Source organism: Mus pahari, chromosome 8 (assembly GCF_900095145.1).
Source record: "Mus pahari chromosome 8, PAHARI_EIJ_v1.1, whole genome shotgun sequence".
Taxonomy (NCBI): Eukaryota; Metazoa; Chordata; class Mammalia; order Rodentia; family Muridae; genus Mus; species Mus pahari.
In genome coordinates, this window is record NC_034597.1 from 36326455 (window position 1) to 36350290 (window position 23836).

Below are 23836 nucleotides of genomic sequence, written 5' to 3' on the forward strand. Positions count from 1 at the left end.
TGGTTGCTGGGATTTAAACTCTGCACCTTTGGAAGAGCAGTCGGGTGCTCTTACCTGCTGAGCCATCTCACCAGCCCCCTTTTTAAAATTTTATTTCGACAGGGTTTTTCTGTGTAGTCCTGGCTGACCTGGAACTCACTCTATAGACCAGACTGGCCTTGAACTCAGAAATCCGCCTGCCTGTGCCTCCCAAGTGTTGGGATTAAAGGTGGGCGCCACCACTGCTTGGCTTAACACCTTTTAGATTTATAATAAAGTCATATAGCATTGAAGCTGGGCAGGTATCAACACTCTATGCTATTTTTGTCTACTCCCCTGTCAATAACTCCGAGCTATCACGTGCCATGTTCTGCCTGGGCCGCTCCTGTTCCGATAGGCTAGCCCTCACCATCCACCTCCCCCATGGCGACTTCTTTCTTTCATACTCTCTCCCCCTCCTGGATCCTGCCTGCCTGAGACCCCAAGGCAGAGAACCTTCACTCTGTCCCCTCTTCTGCCCAGCCCAGGCTGTAGGCATCTTTATTAACTAACCAGGGGGCAGGGGTGGGCAAGGGGGAGAGGAAGGTTTACAGAACAAAAGCTGGTATACACAGCCCCAGACCTCAGAGATTTTGCATGGAATGTGCTAGAAAGAGCTGACTTCGAAGGCTTATTTACAGCAGTGGTCTTTCTCAGTCACTTCAGAAGTTTCCCTAAGCAAAAGGACACACAGGCACAGCTGCTCCGGGTCTAAGGTCCCCACACCCTCCTCCTGTTGGGAGATTCCCACGATGCTCTGTCTCCCCGTAGGCTGTGATTCCTTCCCCTCTGCCCTCTCACCGGATGTGCTCTGGATGTCATGTCCCTCAGACTCAGTGGAGAGCATCTTTGAAAATGCAAGCTGGCCTTCCCACTGGTCCCCTGCAGCATCTTGCTCACAGAAGCCCTTGCTCTGGGCTCCTGTATCTCGGTCATAAAGCCTTTCTGGCTGTTTTCTTCCACGTCCCTCCACCGCCTCTTAAAACTACAGACATTTAAGTTGACCTGGGCTATAGAGCTGATGTTCATGTGGATATCACTGACTGGCCTTGGCTTCTCCAGAACCGATTTTTTTTTTTTTTAATGGCTCTACTCCCAGGAAATCTGGTTTTCCCATCTGTACTTCAAAAAAAAAAAAAAAAAAAAAAAAAAACTAAATTTAGCCTTGTATCAATAATTCGGACAGACCTCATTATTTTTTCTCTTTCTTTTCCTCTCAACCCTTCATTGAGGTTTTGAGGGTTCTTTCTTGAGATTCTCCCATTCCTGGGGGATGGGCTTTGGATTTTCTTATTTCCTGCCATCTGGTCTCCACCCCGACCCCGGCATGGCTTCCCTTGGGCCCTTAGTGTCCCCTTGGTCACACGGCTTTCCCAGGGCTACGCCTTGTGAGCACTTATCACTCCTGTCCTGGCTGCAGTTAGTCATTAACGGCTGTGGGGCTGTCACGGGCGTCGTAGCGTGCAGTGCAACCTTCTCTTTTTGAGCCCTACAGGCTTCCCTGTTTCTCCTCCTGAGCACGCCCCAAGATTTATCAACAAAATCTCCCTCTTTCTTACCCCACCTCTGGCAGCAGTGACACACTAGGGTCTGAATGCAGCGATCTTTGGGAGAATGAGCTCTCTGGGAACCAAATGAGCTGACTGGCTTCTTTATCGACCCTGTGACCTTCCTTAGAGAAGGCACCCAATTAACTAGGTACCAAACCCAATTAACAGGTACCCATCCAGAAATCAGGGCAGCCTAACCTACTGCCACAGGCCATACCCTCGACTGAGTTTTGTGGCCCAGTTGCTCCAAATATCAAAGGGGTTCTAAACACACTTCCTAGGTTTAGAAATTGTTTTTGTTCAGAGATCAACATGATCTGACCCAAGGCAGGTCCTAGGGTCAGAGGAAAGGCTGTTAGACCCATGTTGTTTGCCTAAACAAAAAAACCAAACAGAACACACTTAAAATGTCTCCGTCCCACCACTGTGTCTTCAGTAGTGAAGATGAAAGGAGACATCTGTCCAGTTTCCTTTCTAAACATCTTCGCAGGGAGAATTTGGGGCATGTGAAAGAGGTCAGGCTCCCAGCATGGGCCCCATTCACCATACAGCAAGCTAGCAGGGAATTTAGTTCCAGTTGCAAGCTCTGAGAAGGAGACATTTGCACTTCACAGTGTGGCTGCCCTTCTCTAGACTGGGTAAGAGGCTACAGGAGATGTCAGGCCCTATCTGGGATTCCTCAGCTGTGGCTCCAGCAGATTTGTGCTGGCTTTCCCAAGCCCAGGTGTATGCCGAGGCAAGCTTGGAGCTTGCTCTCCCACTGGAGTTGGCTGTTGTCTGCCCCGTTGGGTCTGTGACTTTCATGGGGTCTCGGTATATCCTGAGAATGAAACAGAACAAGGTCAACTGGACCTTGAAGAACTGAAGCCCTGGCCCTGGGCTCACCTGCCCTCTTCTTAAACCACAGAAGCTTGGTAGCCCCACCGATTAGAGATTCTCTTGGCCGAAGAGGCCAGAATTGGGGACCAGGTATCCAGGAGCAATGTGGCTGCTGTGAGACCAATCCCTCTGGCCTGCAGTGACTTTAGTGCCACTGTTACATATGGGACATTAGCACCCGAAACGGTCTCTCAGTAGTTTGGAGTTTGTCCAAATGGTGTGGTAGGGTGAAGTGCTTGCCACATGAGCCTAACAACCTCAGTTAGATCCTGAAATCCAGGTAAAGGAGGGGGAGGGGGAAAAGGAGGGGGAGGAGGACCTGCATGTGCTTGCTCCTGCCTCAGTAATAAAAATTTTAAAGCAAAGCCTGCCTGCTACAATGACAAACATTTGCCATTTTTCATGGTTTCAAATCTTCCATATTTAAAAGCTAATTGTATTTTCTGCAGGGTGGAACAGGACATTCTTCATTCTACTGTTTCATGTATTTGTTTCCAAGTCTTTGCTGCTTTAGGTAGAGAGCTCTGTCTTTTTTTTTTTTTTTTTTTTTTAATTTTTTAAAATTATTTTTAGTTCAGTGCTAGCTATTGACCACAGGACTCTGCGGGTGGGACGTGGTACGGGAAGTGAGAAAGACTCCTGGGTAGTTCAGACTGACTAGCCTTGAACTCACTAACCCAGGCTGGTCTTGAACTCACTAACCCAGGCTGGTCTTGAACTTCAGATTCTGCTCACTCTCTCCCTGGTGCCAGAATTACATACAGGTCTCCCAGCCCTTTTGACTTTTTTGACCAGAGGTGGAACTAATTTGCCCATTGTGATTCTCCTGCTTCAGCTTCTTGAGCAGATTACAGACCTGTGCCACAACAGGGCTCTGCATGCCCTAGAACGTGTTTCCCGGTGGGCACGAGGACACACTCAGTTTTTCTACATCCACGGTGGAATTGAGAGGGCCTAAAATGCACAAGATGGCAACAACCCTTTCTGGAGATGCTACAGTTTATAATTGCACCAATAAATATGCTGTTACCCCTGTAATGCTTTACTCCATCAGATCTTAACCATTTTACTAATTCCATAGGCAAGAGACTACTTTAAAATTGGTGGCTGGGGATGGAGCTCAGCAGCAGGGCATGTGTCTAATACACGAGGCCCTCTGGGTTGGTTCAGTTCTCTGCACTTCACATACAAAGCGCCCATTTTCCAGAATACTGTGAGGATGGACAGGTTTTCATTTCAGGCTTCCTTTCCTCTCTTGTGAAATGAGTACCTTAAGGCTTTGTGCATTTCCTCTGGATTGGCCTGTGTGAGCACAGACACGTGTGCACATCTGTTTATAGTCTGGGTTCTCTTGCTCAGCCAATTATACGATGCAAATACCTTCTCCACATTTTCTGTTCGTTGTTTTGAAAAACGGTTTGACTTTGTACGCAGCCAGAGCTGGCTTCAAGCTCAGCATCTTCATGCCTCTCCAGTCAATGCTCTCCTCTTCCAGCCTTGATTTGCCTCCCACTCAATACTTCAGAGTGCTCCTCACAATGCCTGCACTGTATTGCCTCAGAGACACAGTGACACATAGGACACATAGGCCGGGATTCTTTAACTCAGACCACAAGAGCATTTTTCCGCCCCAACTTCAGTCCTTGGTCCACCTGGAATTGATTTCGATGACTGTATAACTGGATGAGGCTGTGGTCCAAGCTCTTTGGGGGAAACTCTTTAGTGATGATCTCAGAAACAAGTAGCTGTCGCTACAACCCATGCTTTCAGTCTCTCTTGACTGCAGTGTTTCTATCATCTCCGACAGCGTCGTGCTTTGTTTGTGGGATGTTTGTTTTTTGGAGGCAGGTCCTCACTGTGTAGCCCAGGAACTCACAACTGGCGATCAGGCTGGCCTCTGCGTGCTAGGGTCCAAGGCATGCCAGGTGTGCACCACCACACCCCGCACTTTCTGTGTTTGAAACTTTAAATTTCCAATACAAACTGGACGGGGTTATTCTGGGATTCTCGTGTTCATGTTTTCTGCTTCGTTCACACTCCTCTCACCCCCTGCCCTATCTGGCAAAGCTGGTTCCCTCTGCTGCTTGTTATTTCTCAGGAGCATTTTGACTCTTCCAAGTATTCTGAGCACTGAGTCCCTAACTAGGCAAAACGCTGAGGGGCTGTGTAGTTCCGAGTAGGATTCGAAGTCTGTGTTTTCACTCGATTTTAGAAACCCGGATATTAGAATTCTGTGCTCAGAGAAATGTTTTCTTATTATGCATTTGCCACATTGATTCAGACATGGCTTTAAAGTTGTTTGGTTCACTGTGCCGTTTGTAATCATAAATGTAATTAACATTGAGCCTGGACCAGTTCCTGGGGCAGTATTATGAAAAATGCCTGAGCAGCAAAGCCACAGGAGACTATAATTAGATCTCATGAAATAATGGTCTCAAATTATTTTTAAGTGCTTGTAATTTTTAGTAATACTTAGGCCAAAGCACAAACAACAGAAGGGACACTGAACAGGGAGTGACTCTACTAAGAGGAAGGGACACTTGACATATATACACTTACCCTGGGAAACTTGATTTTGTTTAATTAAATGCAGTGAAGGAATGGCACAGTGGGAAATCAGGTCACTAGATAAGCCTCTGGCTTCTGTTTCCTGTTCTGGGTGGCTCTGCCGTCCACTGGGAATCTCGCTGCCCTTCGCCTGATTTCCCATTTCCTGTTAGTTTTCTCTCCCACCTCCCCCATTCTTGAGCTGCCAAACCAAATCAGTTCGAACAGATAAAGCCTCAGTTAATTTGCTGAACAGCTCCAAGCTCCCGGGAAGGGGGAAGGGAGGGCTTCCTGAATTGCTGTGTAAAGGGCCCCAGTGGTCTTCTTAGGATAAAAACTGGATCCATTTCTATTCTACCAGCCTTTTAGGCCTATGCCCATAGAGCAGATCATCTCATCGTTGCCTCCGTGCTGCGGCTACACGGCTAGAAAGAGAGGCACTGGCACAGTGGCCACCCGGCCTAGCAAAGATCTGAGCCAGTGTAGGTGGTGGTTCTGCACTCCGGACAGGCAGTTCCAATACACGTTGGCATGAAGCAAAGGCGCAGACTTAGAAGGCTCTCAGGCTAGGGATAGTCCCATGTGTCCAGTGACTTGGATACAGACAGAGTGCAGAGAAGCTGGAAAAACTGGTTTGCTACTGTGATGCTAGTGTTGTCTTTAAAACACTGAGCCTTGTGTGGTGCCTTTCAGCTAAGGGCCAAGAACCCAGGCTGGCCTCACCCTTCTTTATCACTACTGATTTCAAAACCTTTTAATAAGGCATAAATCACAACTAGACAACACAGAACAGAACAGTCTGCCCTGCCCTTGCCTCTTGAATGTGTGACATTGGAGAAAGAAGAATGGGAAATATCTCTCAAGGTTACAAAGAAAACTAGTTTACGTGGAGTTGGCATTACTGCACCAGAAGCTTCTAACAGGCCACTAGCCTGCTGATGGAGAAGAACAAAATTTGGATGGAGTTTGGTTAGAATCACAGGGAACAGAAACTCAAATGCAGGTTCTGGGAGTCCTCGACAGTGGCGGAGGCTGCTGGCGACAGATGTGAGGGTCACAAGGCTTGCTTTCTATGACTGGACAGAGATGGGAAGCTGGGTCGCAGTCTAGCTTTGCCTTGGTTTCCATTAAATACAGCCATCTGTTCACAGAAGGCAGAGAGTCTGCTGGGCTGCAAGGAAACTTAGAAGTATTTATGGAAGAATAAATAATTTAAATAGAATAAAATTTCTAAAGGGAGACATAGATTTGGACAGAGGATGGGGTACAGGGCTAGGAAATAATATGGCAATGGGATGAATGGCTAGACCAGCAGTTCTCAACCTGTGGGTCCCGACCTCCTCTCACAGGGGTCACCTAAGACTGTGGGAAAATACAGATGTTTATATTATTATTCATAACAGTAGGACATTAGAGTTATGAAGCAGCAAAGAAAATAATGTTATGGTTGGGGATCACAACATGTGGAACTGTATTAAAGGGTCGCAGCATTAGGAAGGTTGAGAACCACTGCCCTAGAGAGTGTGGCTGCCTAGACTGTTTAAGGACAAATGGGCCTCAGGGAGATGCCCCAGCTCAGAGGACCTGGAGCCTGGTAGGGACTTGAGCTTCTGTTGCACAGGGCACAGTCATCAGAAGGCAGCCAGGGCAGTGCCACACCAGGGCTCAGCAGGCAGTGATGGTGGGAGACAAAAGAGGTGAGCAGAGCTGGGTTTTTAGAGGATGTCTTGGCTTCACAGGCACGGGACAGACAGAGGTGGCAGCCAGGCCCATGATGAAAGTCTGGAGTCTAACTGAATAACCACAAAGGTCTCTCAATGCCGGAGAAAGGATGTCTCCTAGAGAGAGCTCTTCATCTGGGACACAGCCTAGCACTGGTGAGCTCTTCTAACCATACACAGTGTTGGAGAGTTGAGAGAGATCAGAAGTACAAAAAGAAAACATTAAATAAAAGGTTTTACTTTTATTTAAAATAAAACGCATTTATACAGTCTTTAATTCATGGATTATTGGACAATACTGATAAGTCCACCCCTCCCTGGTGCCCTTCTGGGCTCGTGAGCTAGGAATTGTCTAACTAGCACCAACGCAGATGTAACAGCGCAACAGACTACAACACAGCCGGGCCAGGCTGTAGTTAAGGGCGTCATGGCAAGTCACGAGCATCATGAAGTCATTCGTAATTTAGCAGATACTGAAGCTGCGTATTAATTACACTTTAAAAGCACTTAATTAATGTAAGGATGCTACATTTAAGCCATTTCCTAGTTGTGAATAGTTTTTTAAAAAAACTGTACAATTTTATAAAATTTGTGTTTGTACATTAGTTACACAAAATGAATACTTCATAGATCTTTACTTCATATTGTAACATAAAGGCTGCATATCTTAGGCAGACAGTGAATATGCTGGTGAATACTAAGAGTATTGTAATACAGTTTGGTGTAAAAATAAACACAGAACAATGTACAACATGCTTACTCAAGGACAAAACCCACCCGGTAACAACAGGTTAGTAGTGTTTCCTTCAAGGTCAACGGCATCGGCAATACCAAGCACCCACGTAGACCGACTCTCACACTGGGACAGGGGATTAGCTGGGTACCAGGAGCAGGGTATTTTTTAAAAAGGCATCAATTAAACACAAACACATGCATTACACATGATAAATAGACTTCATATAGGTTATATGTATGCCCTGGGTGGCTTGGTAGATGGCTTGTTTCTTAGTTTGGCTACTGTCAATCAGTGACAGCTGGTTCCTGATTCACATACTACTTCAGCTTTCCCTGGCCCTGAGGACTGCTGGGTACTCCACAGTCCACATGCGGCATCAAGGGAGGCAGCAGATTAACAATCGTGCTCGGTAGTGCACATATTAACCGGTCTGCTAAGGCAAAAAGGTATCATGATAAAATGATAAATTTCAAGCTTACTTTATTAAGCAGCATATAAGAAACAATAGCTTTAAAGTTAAATATTGTTATGGCTGTGGAGTTTCATTACACAGTTTTCCTATTCACACCCAACCACTGGTGAGTTTGTAAAACATCTCCTCATCTAAACTTTCATTTTGGTCTTTCGCACGAGTTGAGAGAAATATGTAACCACCAATGAATTCATGGACCACCTTGCAGTCTACTTCGGTACAGATGAAGGACAACCGGACTTCATCTGCAAACTCTACAGTGACCTGGAGCAAAGACAAAGAAATGTCAGTTCCCTAGGAAGCTCCCTCCTGGGCTTTAAGTTACGGTACTCCACCCCCAGGGACCTGGGAAACAGCCATTATGTCCCTTATGTCCGTAGGTCTAAACAGTAAGAAAAGTGTATCATCCCCACATCCCTTTAGTTTGCAAGTTCTCAAGGCGTTTAAGTCGTTAAGGTCCTGAGTGGTCTCTAGTGATGCAACTAATGAGAATGGCCCTCTTTAGGTCCTGGAAGAAAACTTACTTCCTGAGTTTTATTTAACATTCACTTCAATATGTAGTCTTTAGGTATCAAGCTTAAATATTTCAGAAAGATGTGTATTTCTGATAGCAGCTGATACAGTGTATCCAATATATGCTAAGAAAAATCGCCCACCAGTGAGCAGGTTTTATATGATCACAATGTAATAAAGAAAAGGGCACCAAGCTACGTAGGGGATGCACACCAGGCTTTCAGACCCTGCTGAGGCAGTCATCAAGTGTGTGGGCGTGGACAATAAGCAGCCCTTAGGCTTCTAAGTGGGAGTGTCCTCATTTGTGAAGTCCAGGCAACCTGCCTGTGTTAGAAGGCTGAGGTGAGGCGTAGAGGCCAGTGTAAGTGCAAATGTCTAGTGTCACGCCTGACCCCATAGAGGAGGCATAGGACATAACCTCTGACTGCTGTTCCAAGAAGCTGTTACAGAAAGATATCCTTAAGCATGACGGTAAGTTCAAGTGAGAAATGAGTAACCAGCCACATGGTCTGCACTTGACAGCTTATTTTTTACTATCCACATGTTTAGAGTCTTCTGTAGCCCAGGGTAGTCTCTAACTCCTTGTATATCTGCCCCTCCCAAGTGTTAGGTTATGGCATGTGCGCTACACCAACAAGGGCTTCAGGAACGCTGGACAGACAAACACTCTACAAGTACTTGTGCTGTATCCTTAGGCTCAATATACATGTGTATGTATATGTGTGTACGTCTAGAAGGCCAGATGAGAGTATCAGATTCCCAGGAGATAGCGTTACAGGGGGCTGTGAACCTCCATGTGGATGCTAACATGAACCTTTGTTCTCTGGAAGAGTAACAACAACTCTTAGCTTTGGAGCCAACTCTACTCTCTAATTATTTTGAAACAGACTACCCTATGCAGGGTCTCACTGGGATGGGGCTGGGGCCTTAAAACTTGTCTATCCAATGGTGGCCTTAAGCTTGCTTGAAGGGTCTAGCATGGGAACACAGCTACTTGGACAGCCTTGGCAGAAGGAAGGTTGTCCTTCTCCATCAGGAAATGCTGTCTGTTCCTCCAAGTATGAGAGGAGAGGGCAGACACTAAACTTCACTAGCCAGATAACTTAAATCAGCCTTAGCAGTTAATGGGGGTGCCAAATACCACAACCAAATCACCTAACATTACCCAATCTTCAAGTCTACCTTTTGTCTTAAGTCCTGGGGATCAAACCCAGATCCTGAACCTCAGGTTATCTGTACTCAGTGACACCTGAGGGGCGTTAGTGCTAGCTCACCATCTTGATCTCCCAGTTGACATTCCACTGCTTCATGTTGCTGAACCGCCAGGTTTTGATGGCGTCACCTGTGCTGGCGTCCATCCGAATCAATCTGTTGTATGCAATTCCAATAAGTTCTTCTCTCTTGCCACCTTGAAATCTGTAATATTGAAGAAACACCACTGAGAATGGGGGAAGGGATTTTCTCTAACCCTATAAACACTGCAACTATTATAAGACAGAAATGCAATCATCATGAGCTGTTAATGAGAAAATTGAAAGCCTAGAAAATACCATTAAGTTTTGGTGTAGAAGCGGTTGGTGCATCTAAGCAGCCCTGCCTTCAATGGTGAAGATCTAAGCCAACGAGGCAGACAAACTGAACACACAGACCACAGCAGCGCACTGACCTTGCGATGAAGTGTGTGATGCCGAACTCAGGCAGAGACTGCCAAGCTTGAATGAATCTCATCTTGGCTTCAATCAGGCTCATCTGGGCTACATTCTGATGGGCCTCCAAGATCCGAGCTGTTATCTAAACAGGATTTTAAATGTTTTATTAAATAATCAGACATTATTATCTTTTATTAAAAAAATTAAAAAATTATGTGCAACCATAGCATTATACTGAATTGGAATTAAAAATTATCTAATGCTTCATTTGGGAATCCCAACAAAGCAGCAATGCTAATTTCAGTTTTTATGTACCACACAAGAGGCATTATTGAGATTCTCGTGTAGAGCTGCCAGGACTGAGAGATGTTCCAAGTGGGAGATACTGAATGACACAGTCACACATCCAGATGGCTACAGATGTGTCGGCTGGAGCTCTACAGTGCAGACTGGAACACCAGGAGGCAGTGTCACCCACATTTCCATGGCAACCAAACAGAACCGATATGATTGCGTTTACCCATATTTGCTTTAGGATGAATTCTTGCATGGTGGAGGTACAGATGGCTAGGACTATGGCTTTACAGTGTCTAATTTCTTTCTCTTTGTACATATGGAGAACTTACCAAATCTCTTATATAGCCTGGCTGTAGATGGCAATGCGAGGAAAGAAAAAGGAAGCAGAAAGGGAAAAAAAAGAGGCGATCAGGAAATGGCAATGAAGCAAAGAAAAGGCTATGGTACCTGCAACCCAAAATTCCAGCAGAAAACCATGCAGAAAAAAAGGGCACTCAGGTGGAAATGAAACACAAGGAAGGATGAGAATGGGGACAGCAAGCGGCCATCGCTGTTTATGTGGCTACAGCAGAGGCACCACACTGCAGCAGGTGTCACTCAGATTAAGAACAGAAGCTCACAGAAGACAACGCAAAGGGCAAACCCCTCCTTCTCCCTCACGTGTCAGTTCTTACAGTGAGGGTAAAGCTAAGTATTTTAGTAGCGAAAAAACAATTACTAATCAAAAGCCACTGCAGCCTTTTCAGATTCAGTCAGATGACAGGAGGCATGCAGGCTCTCAGAGAGAGCTGAGGGCTGCCTGTGAGCTTGCTGGCCACACTGGTCCTCTATTTGCACAAAGGCAGCAGGCCTTCAATTACCATCTGCTTTTTGCATCCTTTTTCCTGGAAGGAGAAACAGAAGGTTGCCATCCAGGGCCTGGGAGCTGAGGCCACACAAGCGTCCTTTCAGTGTGGGGCTGCAGGGCAACTCTTTTATTTATAGTTAAAAGCTCATTCTTACTCAAAACAATCCTGGGAAGCTTAGCTAATGTTCGCAGATGAAGTATGGAGCTATGCTGACTGTCCTGTGCCCTGGCAAGGGTCACCTGCAGTGAACCTTGTGCCTAGGAATCTCATGCTACCAGGGCAGCAATGGGAAAGCCCAGCCTCAGAGGCTCCTTAGAGAAAGAAGGGCTGTGGAGGAGCGTGGGGGCCTTAACCACGGGCCACACACTGCTCCTGTCACCAAACAGAAGAGTCCAGGTCACATTTTTGTCTACAACTCAAAGACAGAAAGCTATCATCTTGGATGCCTGACATCTAGGGAAACGATCAAACTGCCACGGTTCGAGACCATCTGAAGGCAGCCGAGTTCATTTGTAGAAACTCCTCTCTTTGAACACAGTTCTTCAGTGAGTGAGGAGTCAATCAGTGCCTCCTTCCTTCCTTCCTAACTCATCTGCATTCCACAGGGCTCCCCGGGCCAGCACTTCCGCCATTCCTTAGCACACACTCCCACAGCCTATGACTGGAGGATAAACAATGTCCCTTCTCTGACGCGGCCTCTGAACCACACAGACAGACCATTCCTGATTAAAGTTCTGTACATTTCTGTGGAAAGTGAAATAGTTTCAGACTCGTTTAATAAAGTTATGTTTAAAATCTAAGGAAGGAAGTGTTCTGTTTGGACCTTAATGCTTTAAAATTATTTCTGAAAGATAAAAACTAAACTCGGTAAAAATGATTTATTTATTTTAGAAGCCTTCCCTGCTCCCCCACCTAATCTGAATCCTTCCTTTTATGGAGTGCTGTTCAGTGACAGGAATCCTGGGGGCTCTCCAGTCAAATTCCCCTGCAAAGGACCTTTCTTGATGCATCAAAGAGCCATTTTCCTGAATAGCAAACCTTTTATGGTATTAATTTCCAGGACAGGAGTTCTAAAGAGTGGACAAAGGCAGTGAATTTTAAGTTAAAATTGATCAAACGTCGTAACCCTGGGTAAAATTCCATTAGGTTTTACTCCAGTTAAGACAGTTTATTTCTAAAGGTGGAAAAATCTTCCTCAGCAAAAACAAGAATTAGATCCTTTGGGAAAAAGCCAAATGTGCTTCTCTGTCCTGTTTCCACGGGGGGGGGGGGGGAGGATTATTTTCCTTGTGTTGAGCAGAACAAACTGGCTTTATCTATTAACTTTATAGATGATCTTAACAACCAGTTTAAGCTGACCTACACCTCCCCCATTTCCCGTTTTATATTCTACCAAAGCTAGTATCCTTCCTTTCACAGGAGAGACAGCATTTAAAGTATGAACACAGTGACAACCCAGCAGACTACGGGGAATGAAATACCTGTTTGCTCTTGTACTTCTTCAGGTATCGCGGGGACACCAGACACTCAGGATTGATGTCGGTTGTGATCTGGTCAGGGATCAACTGGGGGTCTGGGTTCAGATGCTGCATTTTCAGGAAGGAAAGAATGTTCTGAACTTCCAAGTTGTAAGAACTGTCTGCCATGGTCTTGCCTTTGGAGGCTAATCTGCAAGCTGCCATCCAGTGTGCATACTGCTTCTCCTGTGGAAAGACGCGAGATGAAGGCACGCAGCGTCCAGGACCCAGGTACAGAATGTAGGGTCAGCGGGCCAACACACTTGGGAGTCAGAAAGGTAAGGTTTATGTTTAATTGGAAAACTTACATTATCACAACGAAGCCAGATCTCATTCATGCCCTCTGCAACTGGAATTAGGAGTTTTATGTTAAATTTCTGGCCTGAAATGTTTACATCCGGAGTAACTTCACATCCTAGAAAAATAAATTTAATTACAGAAATGCATAAAAGAAATCCTGAGCCCACACAATAGCTTCATTCTCTAAGGTCTGACTGCCGAACTGTGCCCATTTTAAGAACACCCCTATTCGGTGGAAGATGACTTACTACAGCTTTGGCACTCAAGAGGGTGCAGAGCAAGGATTGGGAAATGCAGACCCGGACTCAGCTCTACCTCCAGGGAAATGTTTAAACCATTAAAAGAAAGAAAGAGCACTTTAGGTAGAGTCTTCGTCTTTCTAGGAACATTACTACATACAGTCACCTTATAAGGCCTTTTGTGGAACTTTCCAAACAAGGAAGAAGTGATGTGGTGAAGTTAAAATAAATGTGTGAAGATACACAAATCCACTCTAGGTGATTTAGAGTTAGTAATAATTATGTCATCAGTCCTTAAAAAAATATTAAGAACTGAACCAAGGAGTTTTTTCTTGTCATATCAGAGCCAACCATACTGAGTGGTTACATTCACCATGCAAGCGACCATCACGTTAGCACTTGTAGCACAGGTCTCCCCTGATCCATTCTCCACATCCAGACTTCTCTCTCCCTAAACCCTGTTTTATGTTCCAATCACCTTATCCCCATTTCTGCCCAACTGCACCCACTCGGGAATTTCTGCCAGCGTTTGTCTTTGCTCCACAGGCCCCTACCACTTACTGTGGTGTGCAGGGGGAACCCAGGGCCTAGAGCGCACTGCAGCACACACTTTAGTAGTGAATTCTATTAGGATCCCTCTCTGCAGCTTGAGTGGGACCCCATTTACCCCATGACATTCACACCACCTCCTTCCCCCTGACTTTTTCTAAACCATCACTGCAGGGTACTGGGAACTACATTCAGGTCTCACACTCTACCACTGAGTGCCACCCAGTCCCCCGATGGAGAAGTAAGCCTCCTTCTACCTGAACCTGTGCATCTATCAGGAGCAAGAAGGGAAGAAGTGACAGAGGCCACCAACTTGGCAAATGAAGCTGTAGCTGGAGGAGGTGTGGCTCAGCAGGCGCTCAGTTACAGCCACCTCTTATTTCAGCTTCAGTGGATCTGATACCCTATTCTTACCTGTACACACAGACACACACAAACATATGCACACTTACAAGCACACTTAAAAATGAGATAAAACTTTAAAAAATATTAAGTAAAAAAGCAGAGCTAACAGCTGAGCCGGTATCAAGGTGTGGCCCAGGCTGCAGGAGCTCTGTAAGGAGGCATGCCCCTTAAGCTCCAGTCCCTACATCTTAGCCAGCTCTGACAAGGAAAAGGGAAATTCAAGCTGGCAGCTAGGAGCCTAACAGAGACATCCTGTGCTTGCCTAAGGGAGAACACAAAGTAAGGATAAAAAAGTGGGTGGGTGGGTGGGTGGTTAGTGGTGGTGGACACCTTTAATCCCAGCACTAGGGAGGCAGAGGCAGGTGGATCTCTGAGAGTTTGAGGCCAGCCTAGTCCAGGACAACCAGGGCCACACACAAAATCCTGTCTTGAAAAACAAAAACAAGGGGCTGGAGAGATGGCTCAGCAGTTAAGAGCACTGACTGCTCTTCCAAAGGTCCTGAGTTCAAATCCCAGCAACCACATGGTGGTTCACAACCATCCGTAACAAGATCTGACTCCCTCTTCTGGTGTGTCTGAAGACAGCTATAATGTACTTGCATATAATTAAAAAAAAACAAAACAAACAAACAAAAAACAGAACCAAAATAACAACAACAACAACAACAACAAAAACCTACCCCGAAAAACACCTGGATGAGGAAGAGGGAGACCAGGGCCCCCATCCCAAAAGAGGCTGTGGCCATGGAAAGAGAGGCTAAGCATGCTGACCAGAACCAGCCTATGATCAGAGGCAAAGAGCAAGCAGGAAGCTAACGACCAAGGGAGAAACTAGAAATGCATACGTGATGACCAGGAGGCTGAAAATGAGGGCACCCTAAAGTGCTTAATGCTCAAGATCAAAAAGGTGACAAAATAATTTACGTGACAAAAAAGTAAAAGTCAAATATTTCAGCTCCAGTTGGCCCACAGAACGTAACAAAATATCCACACGCAATTCAATACCAAATTGGAGAACCAAAAACCTTTGAAAACCTGAAAGGTGTAAAGTGCCAGGCAGGTGCTGGCAAGTGGCATTTACTGAAGGACATTCACTGACAGAGTTCCAGGGGTCACGAGGCCACCCACCTCTGAGGCTCATCTGATGAGCAGGTGTACCACTAGACTCTTCCCGGCTCTTGTAGCAGGAGATGGACGTGTCTTTGAAAGTGCACCAGTACTGCTTGTACCCCTTTAAGGTCAGCTTCTTAGGCCTGTAAGTCAAACAGAATTGAGACAAGAACCGCTCTGAAGTATCGTTGCCAGGGCTGTGCTTCAGCAGTTACATTTCTCAGTGCTGAAAAACACAAGGCCAATTTCATAGCCTGAAATCATTTTCCTTTGGCCATTTTCTTCCTGGTCCAGGCGCTGGTGTGCTCTCCCTTCTTGGTCTACTCCACCACATCCCCGTCAGCGAGAGGGTGGAGAGCCCACAGCCCCCACGCCCCCCACTTCTCACTTAAAGTTTGCAAAGGTCCGTGTGTACCAATAGCCTGCAGAGGCAGTGGCGTCCACAGCATTACTGCTGTGAAACCTCTGCATCCTAAGTCCTCAGCATGCCTGAGGGAAGAGGAGGCTAGTCCTGACACAAACATGCCACTTCAGTGCCACACACAGGAGAGACCTCCTGAGAGTACAGGTAGATGCAAGGTGTGGTAAAGGAAGAGGGTGGAGACAGTGGCATTTGGAAGTCTTGCTGTTATAAGACTTGTTGTTTGTAAGTGCTGTGTACACCATGAGCTGTGATATTATACTGCAACAGTCACACGGCACAGTACAGGACAGTGGGTTCTGCATCTTTGTCTCCCATCTGCCTTTCTATCTACTCGGCTCTCGGTTCTGAGGACTAAAGGTGGGTTGTTTAAAAGTCTAGAAAGATTTACTGGGACCTTGTGGGAAGGGTTCAGGACACACGAGCACAAGCTAATGGAGTCTGGAGCTCTTAGCAAAGAGCTAACACTGGCAGTCGCAGGGCGCCATGCAGCCCACTGGGGTCAGCTTCTATCACCAACTATATGAGACAACCAACCTTGATGCTTTTAAGATCGAAATCAAACAAAGATTAAAACAACGACTGCTGTGGTTTTAATTTAATGAACATGATGACCTTAATTTTAAGTGTTTAATTGGTAAATCTTACAGATTTGCTTTACAAATAAATTTGACAAACTTCCTGCAAACATAAATACTGTGAACATGGCTATAAGACAGACAGATCTTATTCGTATGTGACATCTCTCCCAGTTCTGTACTTACTTGAAAACTTTAATATAGTCAGCAAGTTCTGGGATTGAAGTAATGTCACCCTAAGGAAAGAATTCAAATAATATTTCTCTTAATTAAAAAAAAAATCTAGTTTGGTATCTGATATAAAAACCATGCTTATTTAATATTCAAAATTCATATGTTAAAGACTTAAATGATATGATCATGTTACATGGTCTTGTTACAAAAGCATTTCGGAATAGTGTAGAAAGTTAAAAATTTGAACAAAATGACAATTTGTACAACTCCAAGAATATACTGTTACTTCTAAATATAGCTGAAATTGTTTATAGCAACATATGGAAATATTATAAATCATAATGACACTGAGAAAATGTTTCTTCAGCAATAACTCATTCATCAGCTTTAAAAATAAGCAGTATTTAACCGCTACTGTGAGCCTCGTATCTCCAAGGAGACTACCACGTAACTCTTACCATGACTTGATTATTCTTTCCCCTGGAGAGATGCCTTCCCACCACTTGCAAAACAAGTGTTTGTGTTGGAAGCCCTAGCTATTGGTAACACTATTTCTTCACAAACGGTTTCCTGGGGTGAAGAATAAGGCCCTGGAGTCAATTCCCACCATAAAAAACTTCTCTTCCTGAGAATCCATGACTGACTCCTGTAAAGAAGCCACCTTGCAGGTACCTTATCTGGCAATGGGAAACCCACACCGAGGTAAGACTGAGTCAACCATTAGCTGAAGATTCACCCTACCAGAATTGTTGATGTTTTACCGCCTTCCAAAGTGATCTCCAGGTCAGAAAGGGCAGCATCAACTTCATCAACTTCTTTGTCACTGTTGTTTAAATGATTTTCTGATGTCATGATTGACAGCTTATTGATATGATACTGAAACCACAATAACATGTTGTTGAAATGACTGCAGAACTTTAAGATGAAATTACTACTTGACTCTATATTGGACTTTTTTTGTCATCTGATTTGCAAAGATAAAGCATCAGGCTGAGGGGGATGGGAAGAGGACAGTTCAGGAGCTAAAAGCACTTGCTACTCTCACAGTGGACCTAGGTTTGATTTCCATCACCCACACAGCTCACAACTGGCTCTGCAGGTCTGGTGGATTCAGCGCCCTCTTCTGGTCTCCACGGGTACTGCATGCACATGTGCACAGACAAAATAAGAGACCTACACACATCAAAGTGAGCAAAGTGTTGGGACTGGAAGGACACAAAGCTGGGCCATGGCACCAGGGATCACTGTGACAGTCCTACAGAAAGACTTCCTCGAATGAGCACAGTCTCTGTATACACAAAAGAACTCAGTCTCTGGTTCCCTTGGTGTGAAGGGAATTTACAGTATATGAGCAGTTTCTGTTGTTGGTTGGTGTCCACTGACTAGAACAGGGCCTCACACAGATGCACAACCCATGAAGGTTCAGGCCATGCATGAAGTCTTCTGTAGGGATGAACTAAGCCATTTGTTCTACATCACTGGAAAAAATTAACCCTCAGTGCCCTACAGTTCCAACCACTCAGGACAGAGAGGAAGCCAGCTCCATTCGCCCCAGCTCTGATCTAATGCTTTAGAGCTATCTAAGAATAGGAAACTGTTTCCATGTGTGAACAGAGAATGTGTGGGGACAGTTACATAGCCCTTCTATCTAGCTAGGAAATAGTCTTTGGTTTAGAATCTCCTAAACTATAAAATGGTTGACTTTAAATGCGCATAGTGACTCAGAATACTAACAATATAATAAGCTCTGATGTCAAGCCTGAGAGATTTTTAAAGAGATCAACAGAATCTGGTGTAACTGCTTCTCAAAGTGTAAGTGGCTCTGAACTTCTGAAGAATCCATTTACCCAATGAAGTCTATCTGTAGGGACACTCAATGCACAGACCTGCAGTCTGTGACCAGTGTCCTGTATTCTAACACTCAGTAGTAAACATTCCGGTCATACCTTCAAGTCAGGCAAATGTGCTATCTTTAAGGTGACATAAATGTCTATGGTAGTTAGTCAGAGCAAATTATGCCGTGTCAGATATGGCCTCAAATGTGGAGAATATTAAGAATTCCATGCAGAGTGGTTAAAAATCCTAGACATCCTAGAGATCCTGCCTTGGCCTGAAATTTGCATTTTTACAAAGCACTCTGCTGATTCTGACACAACAGGCCTCAGAGAGTCCACTGGAGGGCTATGGACAGACCAGTCTAGCTTTACTTCCAAAGGCATGTGGAGTAACCAGTCAGACATTACAGCATATGCTTGTATCCAAAGGCTTTAAAAGTATACTAATAACTTTTTTGTATTCACAGTTTATTTTGAATTGTCAGTCTTTTGGATTTATACTCTAAAACTCCCTCATTATAGATATCTAGAGTCTAAAATGGTTCAAGAGGGCAATGCCTGAGGGCCTTCAGTTACTGCGAATGGAATCTAAGTCTTGATGGGAGGGATGTCAGTGGCAGAATGCCTGCTTAGCATGTGAAGGCTTGGGCTCAATCACTAGCACATACCAAAACAACAACAGAAGACAAAAGAACAATGCTCTACAGCAACGTCTATGGTCATAAAACAGACATGCTTCACACATCTGATTCTGTTTTTGGTAAAATTTCCACCAGAAAACAGTAAGTCTGCATGCATAGTACAAAAGAAATTCAAGTCACTCAAGTGATGCTCACAATGAACTGTGCCCAAAGTTAATTCAGGAAATTCTCCAGACAGTTGAACCCATGTAAAAACAGTGTGAGATTCTTTTTTTTGCTTTTTGTTTTTTGGTTTTTTAGAGACAGGGTTTCCCTGTGTAGCCCTGGCTGTCCTGGAACTCACTCTGTAGACCAGGCTGGCCTTGAACTCAGAAATCCACCTGCCTCTGCCTCCCAAGTACTGGGATTAAAGGCATGCGCCCCCACCGCCCGGCCAGTGTGAGATTCTTAACCAAACACTTTTCACCTCTCTACAAGTCAGTCAGCAGGCAGGTGCAAGCCTTAGGCTCTTTGCCTCCCAGCAGTGACTCTGCTTGCCACTGTGAACTTCCTGCATGCTCATGCATTCGGAAGGCTGAGAGCATTTCTGGGTTCTGAGAACAGAAACAGAACCTCTACAGAAACAGCTTCTTAACTGAGGGGCAGTTCAGCTTCTTCCACTTCTATTTAAAGAATATCAATTGCACTGGGACCTTAGGAAAGACTAGACTCCCATCATAACCCAGGAGTTCTTGCCAAAGCCCCACTCAGACACAGTGAAATATGAAAGAGAATCAACCTGGTGACAATGGATGTTACCGCTTGTAAGAACTCTGATTGGTCTAAAGCCATTTCACTGAGGGCAGATCAGCAATGGGAGTGGATAATTAATTTTTTAATAAGCACCCCTATTAATTCAGAAGTATATGGTGTCCAAGACTCACATTTGAAAACATACTATGCTAAAGAAACACTAGTTTTCACTTAATTACTAATCATAAAAACACTTATGTTTATATTCGTCTCTTGAACTCTTATTACTTAAGTCATTATTCCTGCCACAGCAGGCTGGAAATGTGCCTTATCATCAATTTAATACTGACAGCTTTTTATTTCCAAGAGAAAATTGAGTTAACTTCAAATTAGTATATACTTGGAGGGAAAAGAACAATTTTTCCCACAAGATTCAGGAAAGTAACCAAAAGTATCATTGATTCTTATTTAAAACAAAACAAAATCATGTTTGTTTTACTTTCTTTTTTTTTCTTCTTTTTTTTTTTTCCAGACAGGGTTTCTCTGTATAGCCCTGGCTGTCCTTTGTAGACCAGGCTGGCCTCAAAAAAAAAGCTGACTCAGAAATCCTCCTGCCTCTGCCTCCCAAGTGCTGGGATTAAAGGCGTGCGCCATCATGCCTGGCTTGTTTTACTTTCTTAAATGTTCACTTTCAATGTCTACAAATTTCCATTCATTTATTGTGTGTGCACGCCCATGAAGGTTTATACATGGAGTTGAGAGGACTTTAAAACCAAACAGAAAAAAACAGGCAGTGGTGGCGCACACCTTTAATCCCAGCACCCAAGAGGCAGAGGCAGGTGGATCTCTGTAAATTCAAGGCCAGCCTGATCTACAGAGCAAGTTCTAGGAGAGCCAGGGCTCCATAATGAGACCCTGACTCAGCTCACAGAAGTCCGCCTGCCTCTGCCTCCCCAGGGCTGAGACTAAGCGCCCTATGTCCAGCCTCACAAGGCAGTCCTTGGGACTTGGTTCTCCTTCCCTAAGTAGGTCCTGAAGATCAAAAGTGGGTTATCACGCTGGGGAGCAAACATCTACCTGCTGTACCATCTTGCCGTCCCTAAGTGCCACTTTCAGCAAAAGTAACACCATCAAATGCTTGCGTAACCACTACACCACTCTTCTCTCTCCCCAGTAAAAGTCATCCACTGATCCTTCTGTTTACCTGCAAGGCTGCAAACATCATCATCTCTTCTTCCGTGCATTCAATCTCTTCCAGGAGAAGAGCCCACTTGGCCTGCTCGTAAAGCTGATTGATTCTGATGGCATCATACTGCAGAACAAAGGAGACACGGTCTGTAACACAGTGTTTCCAATACCAGAAAGTTCTCAAGGAGCGATGGCAAAGCAGTTAAGTGTGCATACCGCTACCGTGGAAGAACCTATGTAGGACAGCTCACAATTGCCTGTAATTTGAGCTCCAGGGGTTCTGACACCTCTGGCCTCTGGACAGCGGTGCTCACATACACCTACACTGTAAAATAATAAGTCTTTAAATAGTCTCTTTTAAAAATATTTTATGAATGTTTTGCTCTTCTGTATGTTTGTACACTACATGCAATGCCTGGTGCCTGGTGCGTCCCCTGCAACTGGTTGTGTGGCACTGTGTGGGTGCTGAGAAGTGAACCCAGGTCCTCTGCAAGTGCTCCTAACCAGTGATCTACCTCTCTAGCACCTCTCACTCACCTTTCTGAGACAGAGTCTCACTATGTAGCTTTGGCGGGCCTGCAACTTGCTATCTAGACTAGAGAACCGCCTGCCTCTGCCTCCTGGTTGTTGCCATTAAGGGCACGCGTCACAATGCCCAACTAAATACTCACTTTTTTTTTTTTTTTTTTTGGTTTTTTTCAAGACAGGGTTTCTCTGTGTAGTCCTGGCTGTCCTGGAACTCACTCTGTAGACCAGGCTAGCCTCAAACTCAGAAATCCGCCTGCCTCTGCCTCCCGAGTGCTGGGATTAAAGGCGTGCGCCACCACGCCCGACTAAATACTCACTTTTAAAGCATGGCAAAAAGTGAATATAATGGTTTTTTCCCCCAGTTTTTTAGTGTCAAAATAATTCTAAAAAAGGGAAGAGATCCATTAGTGTTAGACATAAAATATAAGAAGAGAATTGCTCAGGGATGTAGCTCAGTAGGTGGAGGGAGTTGCCCAGTGTGACAGAGGATTTAATCCCCAGCACTGAAGGGGAAAAGGGTTCACGTAACAACCGTTACAGTTTCAATGTAAGAAATCTAACTTGACATCGGGTACAGTGGTACATGTCTGTCATCCCGGCACCTGAAGGCTAAGGTAGAAGATCCTTCACTTCTAGGCCAGCCCAGGCTGCACAGATCTTGTCTCAAAAACAAACAAAACAAACCCCATGAAATTGGGGATTGCTGCAGCCTTGTAATCAGCACCCAAAATCTGAGGGATCGCAAGTTTGAGGCCAGCCCGGGCTTTATATTAAGTTCCTGGTAGCCTATGCAGAACGGCTGGACTGGCTCAAAGACCAAACACAGAGTAAGGGGGGGTGGGGGAATGAGATATATAGTTGGAAAAATTAAAACAAAGTACAAATAGAGATGGTTTTTAACATTGTTATTTCGACTTGTCACAATAAAACCCAGTGAGAACAAATTAATTACTTTGGAAAATACCTTGGTCACAGAGGGAAACACCCAAGGAGGAAGACCCTCAAAAGGGGGAGTTATTTAAGTATCCAAAGCAGACAGTACATACACAATTTGGGAAGTATGTTTACCTATGTTATTAGACTATCCATTTAATTATATTAGGAAAAAGTAATGCTCTTAAAATGTTACTCAAATGTTCCACTCCCCCCAACCTACAACTAAAAGTAGATATGATATGGCCAGAAAATAAATCTTTTATAGTTCTATTATATATAGTTTAATATATATGTTAAAATATGTGTGTGTGTGTGTGTGTGTGTATGTATGTATGTAAAGAATTATATGAGCACATAATGAAAGACACTAGATCAGTGGTTTTCAGCCTGTGGGTAGCAACTCTGGTGTGTGTGTGTGTGTGTGTGTGTGTGTGAAATAACGCTTTCACAGGGGCTGCCTGAAGCTATCAGAAAACATACTTACATTACCATTTATAACAGTAGCAAAATTAGTTATAAAGCAACAAAAGTAATTTTATGGTTTGGGGTTATGACAGCGTGAGGACTGGCATTATGGAACTGAAGCATTAGGAGGGCTGGGTCCACGGTACTAGCTAGAGTATAATTCAGACACAGTAAGACAGAGCAATGAGCCAAGTGCCTCCCTCCCCAAAGAATCCAAACCTCCATGCCATCTGTTCTGGGGGGAAAAACAGATTTTCAGAGCAAAGTTAAATTGCATCAGAAAAGCAAAGAGTTAAAGTAGAATTACCAGTCACAGAAATTATTAGTTATTAGGTAGGATAACCATGTAGGTGGTAAGACAATACAAAGCAAGCTTGGTGCACACCTTCAATCCCAGCACTAGGGAGGGAGAGGCAGGTGGATCTCTGTGAGTTTGAAGCCAGCTTTGTCTACATAGAGAGTTCCAGGATAGCCAGGGCTACCCTATCTCAAAAAACAAACCAAAAACCAACCAACCAGCCAGCAAAAAAACAAAAACAAAAATAAAAACAAAAATCCCCAAACAAAAACAAAACAAAATACCAAAAAAAAAAAATTATAAAAAGTAATCTTTCAGAAAAGTATTTTTTTAATCTTAAAAAAATTATTTACGTCCATTGGTGTTTTGCCTTATGTATGTTTTTGTAAAGGTATTGGATGTCCTGGAGCAAGAGTCACAGAGAGTTGTGAGCCGCCGTGAGGATGCTGGGAACTGAACCCAGGCCCTCTGGAGAGCAGTGCTCTTAACTGCTCAGCCATTTATCTATTCCCAGAAAATTATTCTGTACCTTACAATATACTTGTAGATGATAAAATTTTTAAAGTAACTAGCACCTTTGAAACACACAAAGAAAATATAAATTACCTTAACAAAAGAGAAGAAAATGTTTAAACATGGTCTCAACCTAGGAAAATACCAGATTTACTCAGAATACAAATACCTTTGCCT

General features: G+C 44.4%; 1 protein-coding gene across 4 annotated transcripts in view; it reads right to left on the reverse strand.

The window, feature by feature from the left end:
• Positions 1-6937: 6937 nt before the first annotated feature.
• Positions 6938-23836, reverse strand: part of Fermt2 (fermitin family member 2) — a 69330-nt gene continuing 52431 nt past the window's right edge. For 2 of the 4 annotated variants that reach the window (XM_029541307.1, XM_029541306.1), the window contains 11 exons: positions 20936-21043; positions 17265-17399; positions 16536-16585; positions 15369-15493; positions 13056-13162; positions 12712-12933; positions 11243-11266; positions 10712-10732; positions 10103-10227; positions 9711-9852; positions 6938-8187 (listed from right to left, as the gene is read on the reverse strand). In XM_029541307.1, the coding sequence (XP_029397167.1) occupies positions 8014-8187; positions 9711-9852; positions 10103-10227; positions 10712-10732; positions 11243-11266; positions 12712-12933; positions 13056-13162; positions 15369-15493; positions 16536-16585; positions 17265-17399; positions 20936-21043 (1233 nt within the window). In that variant the 3' untranslated portion in view covers positions 6938-8013. The remainder of the gene's footprint in view (positions 8188-9710; positions 9853-10102; positions 10228-10711; positions 10733-11242; positions 11267-12711; positions 12934-13055; positions 13163-15368; positions 15494-16535; positions 16586-17264; positions 17400-20935; positions 21044-23836) is intronic. The other 2 variants (XM_029541308.1, XM_029541309.1) reach the window with 2 other exon arrangements.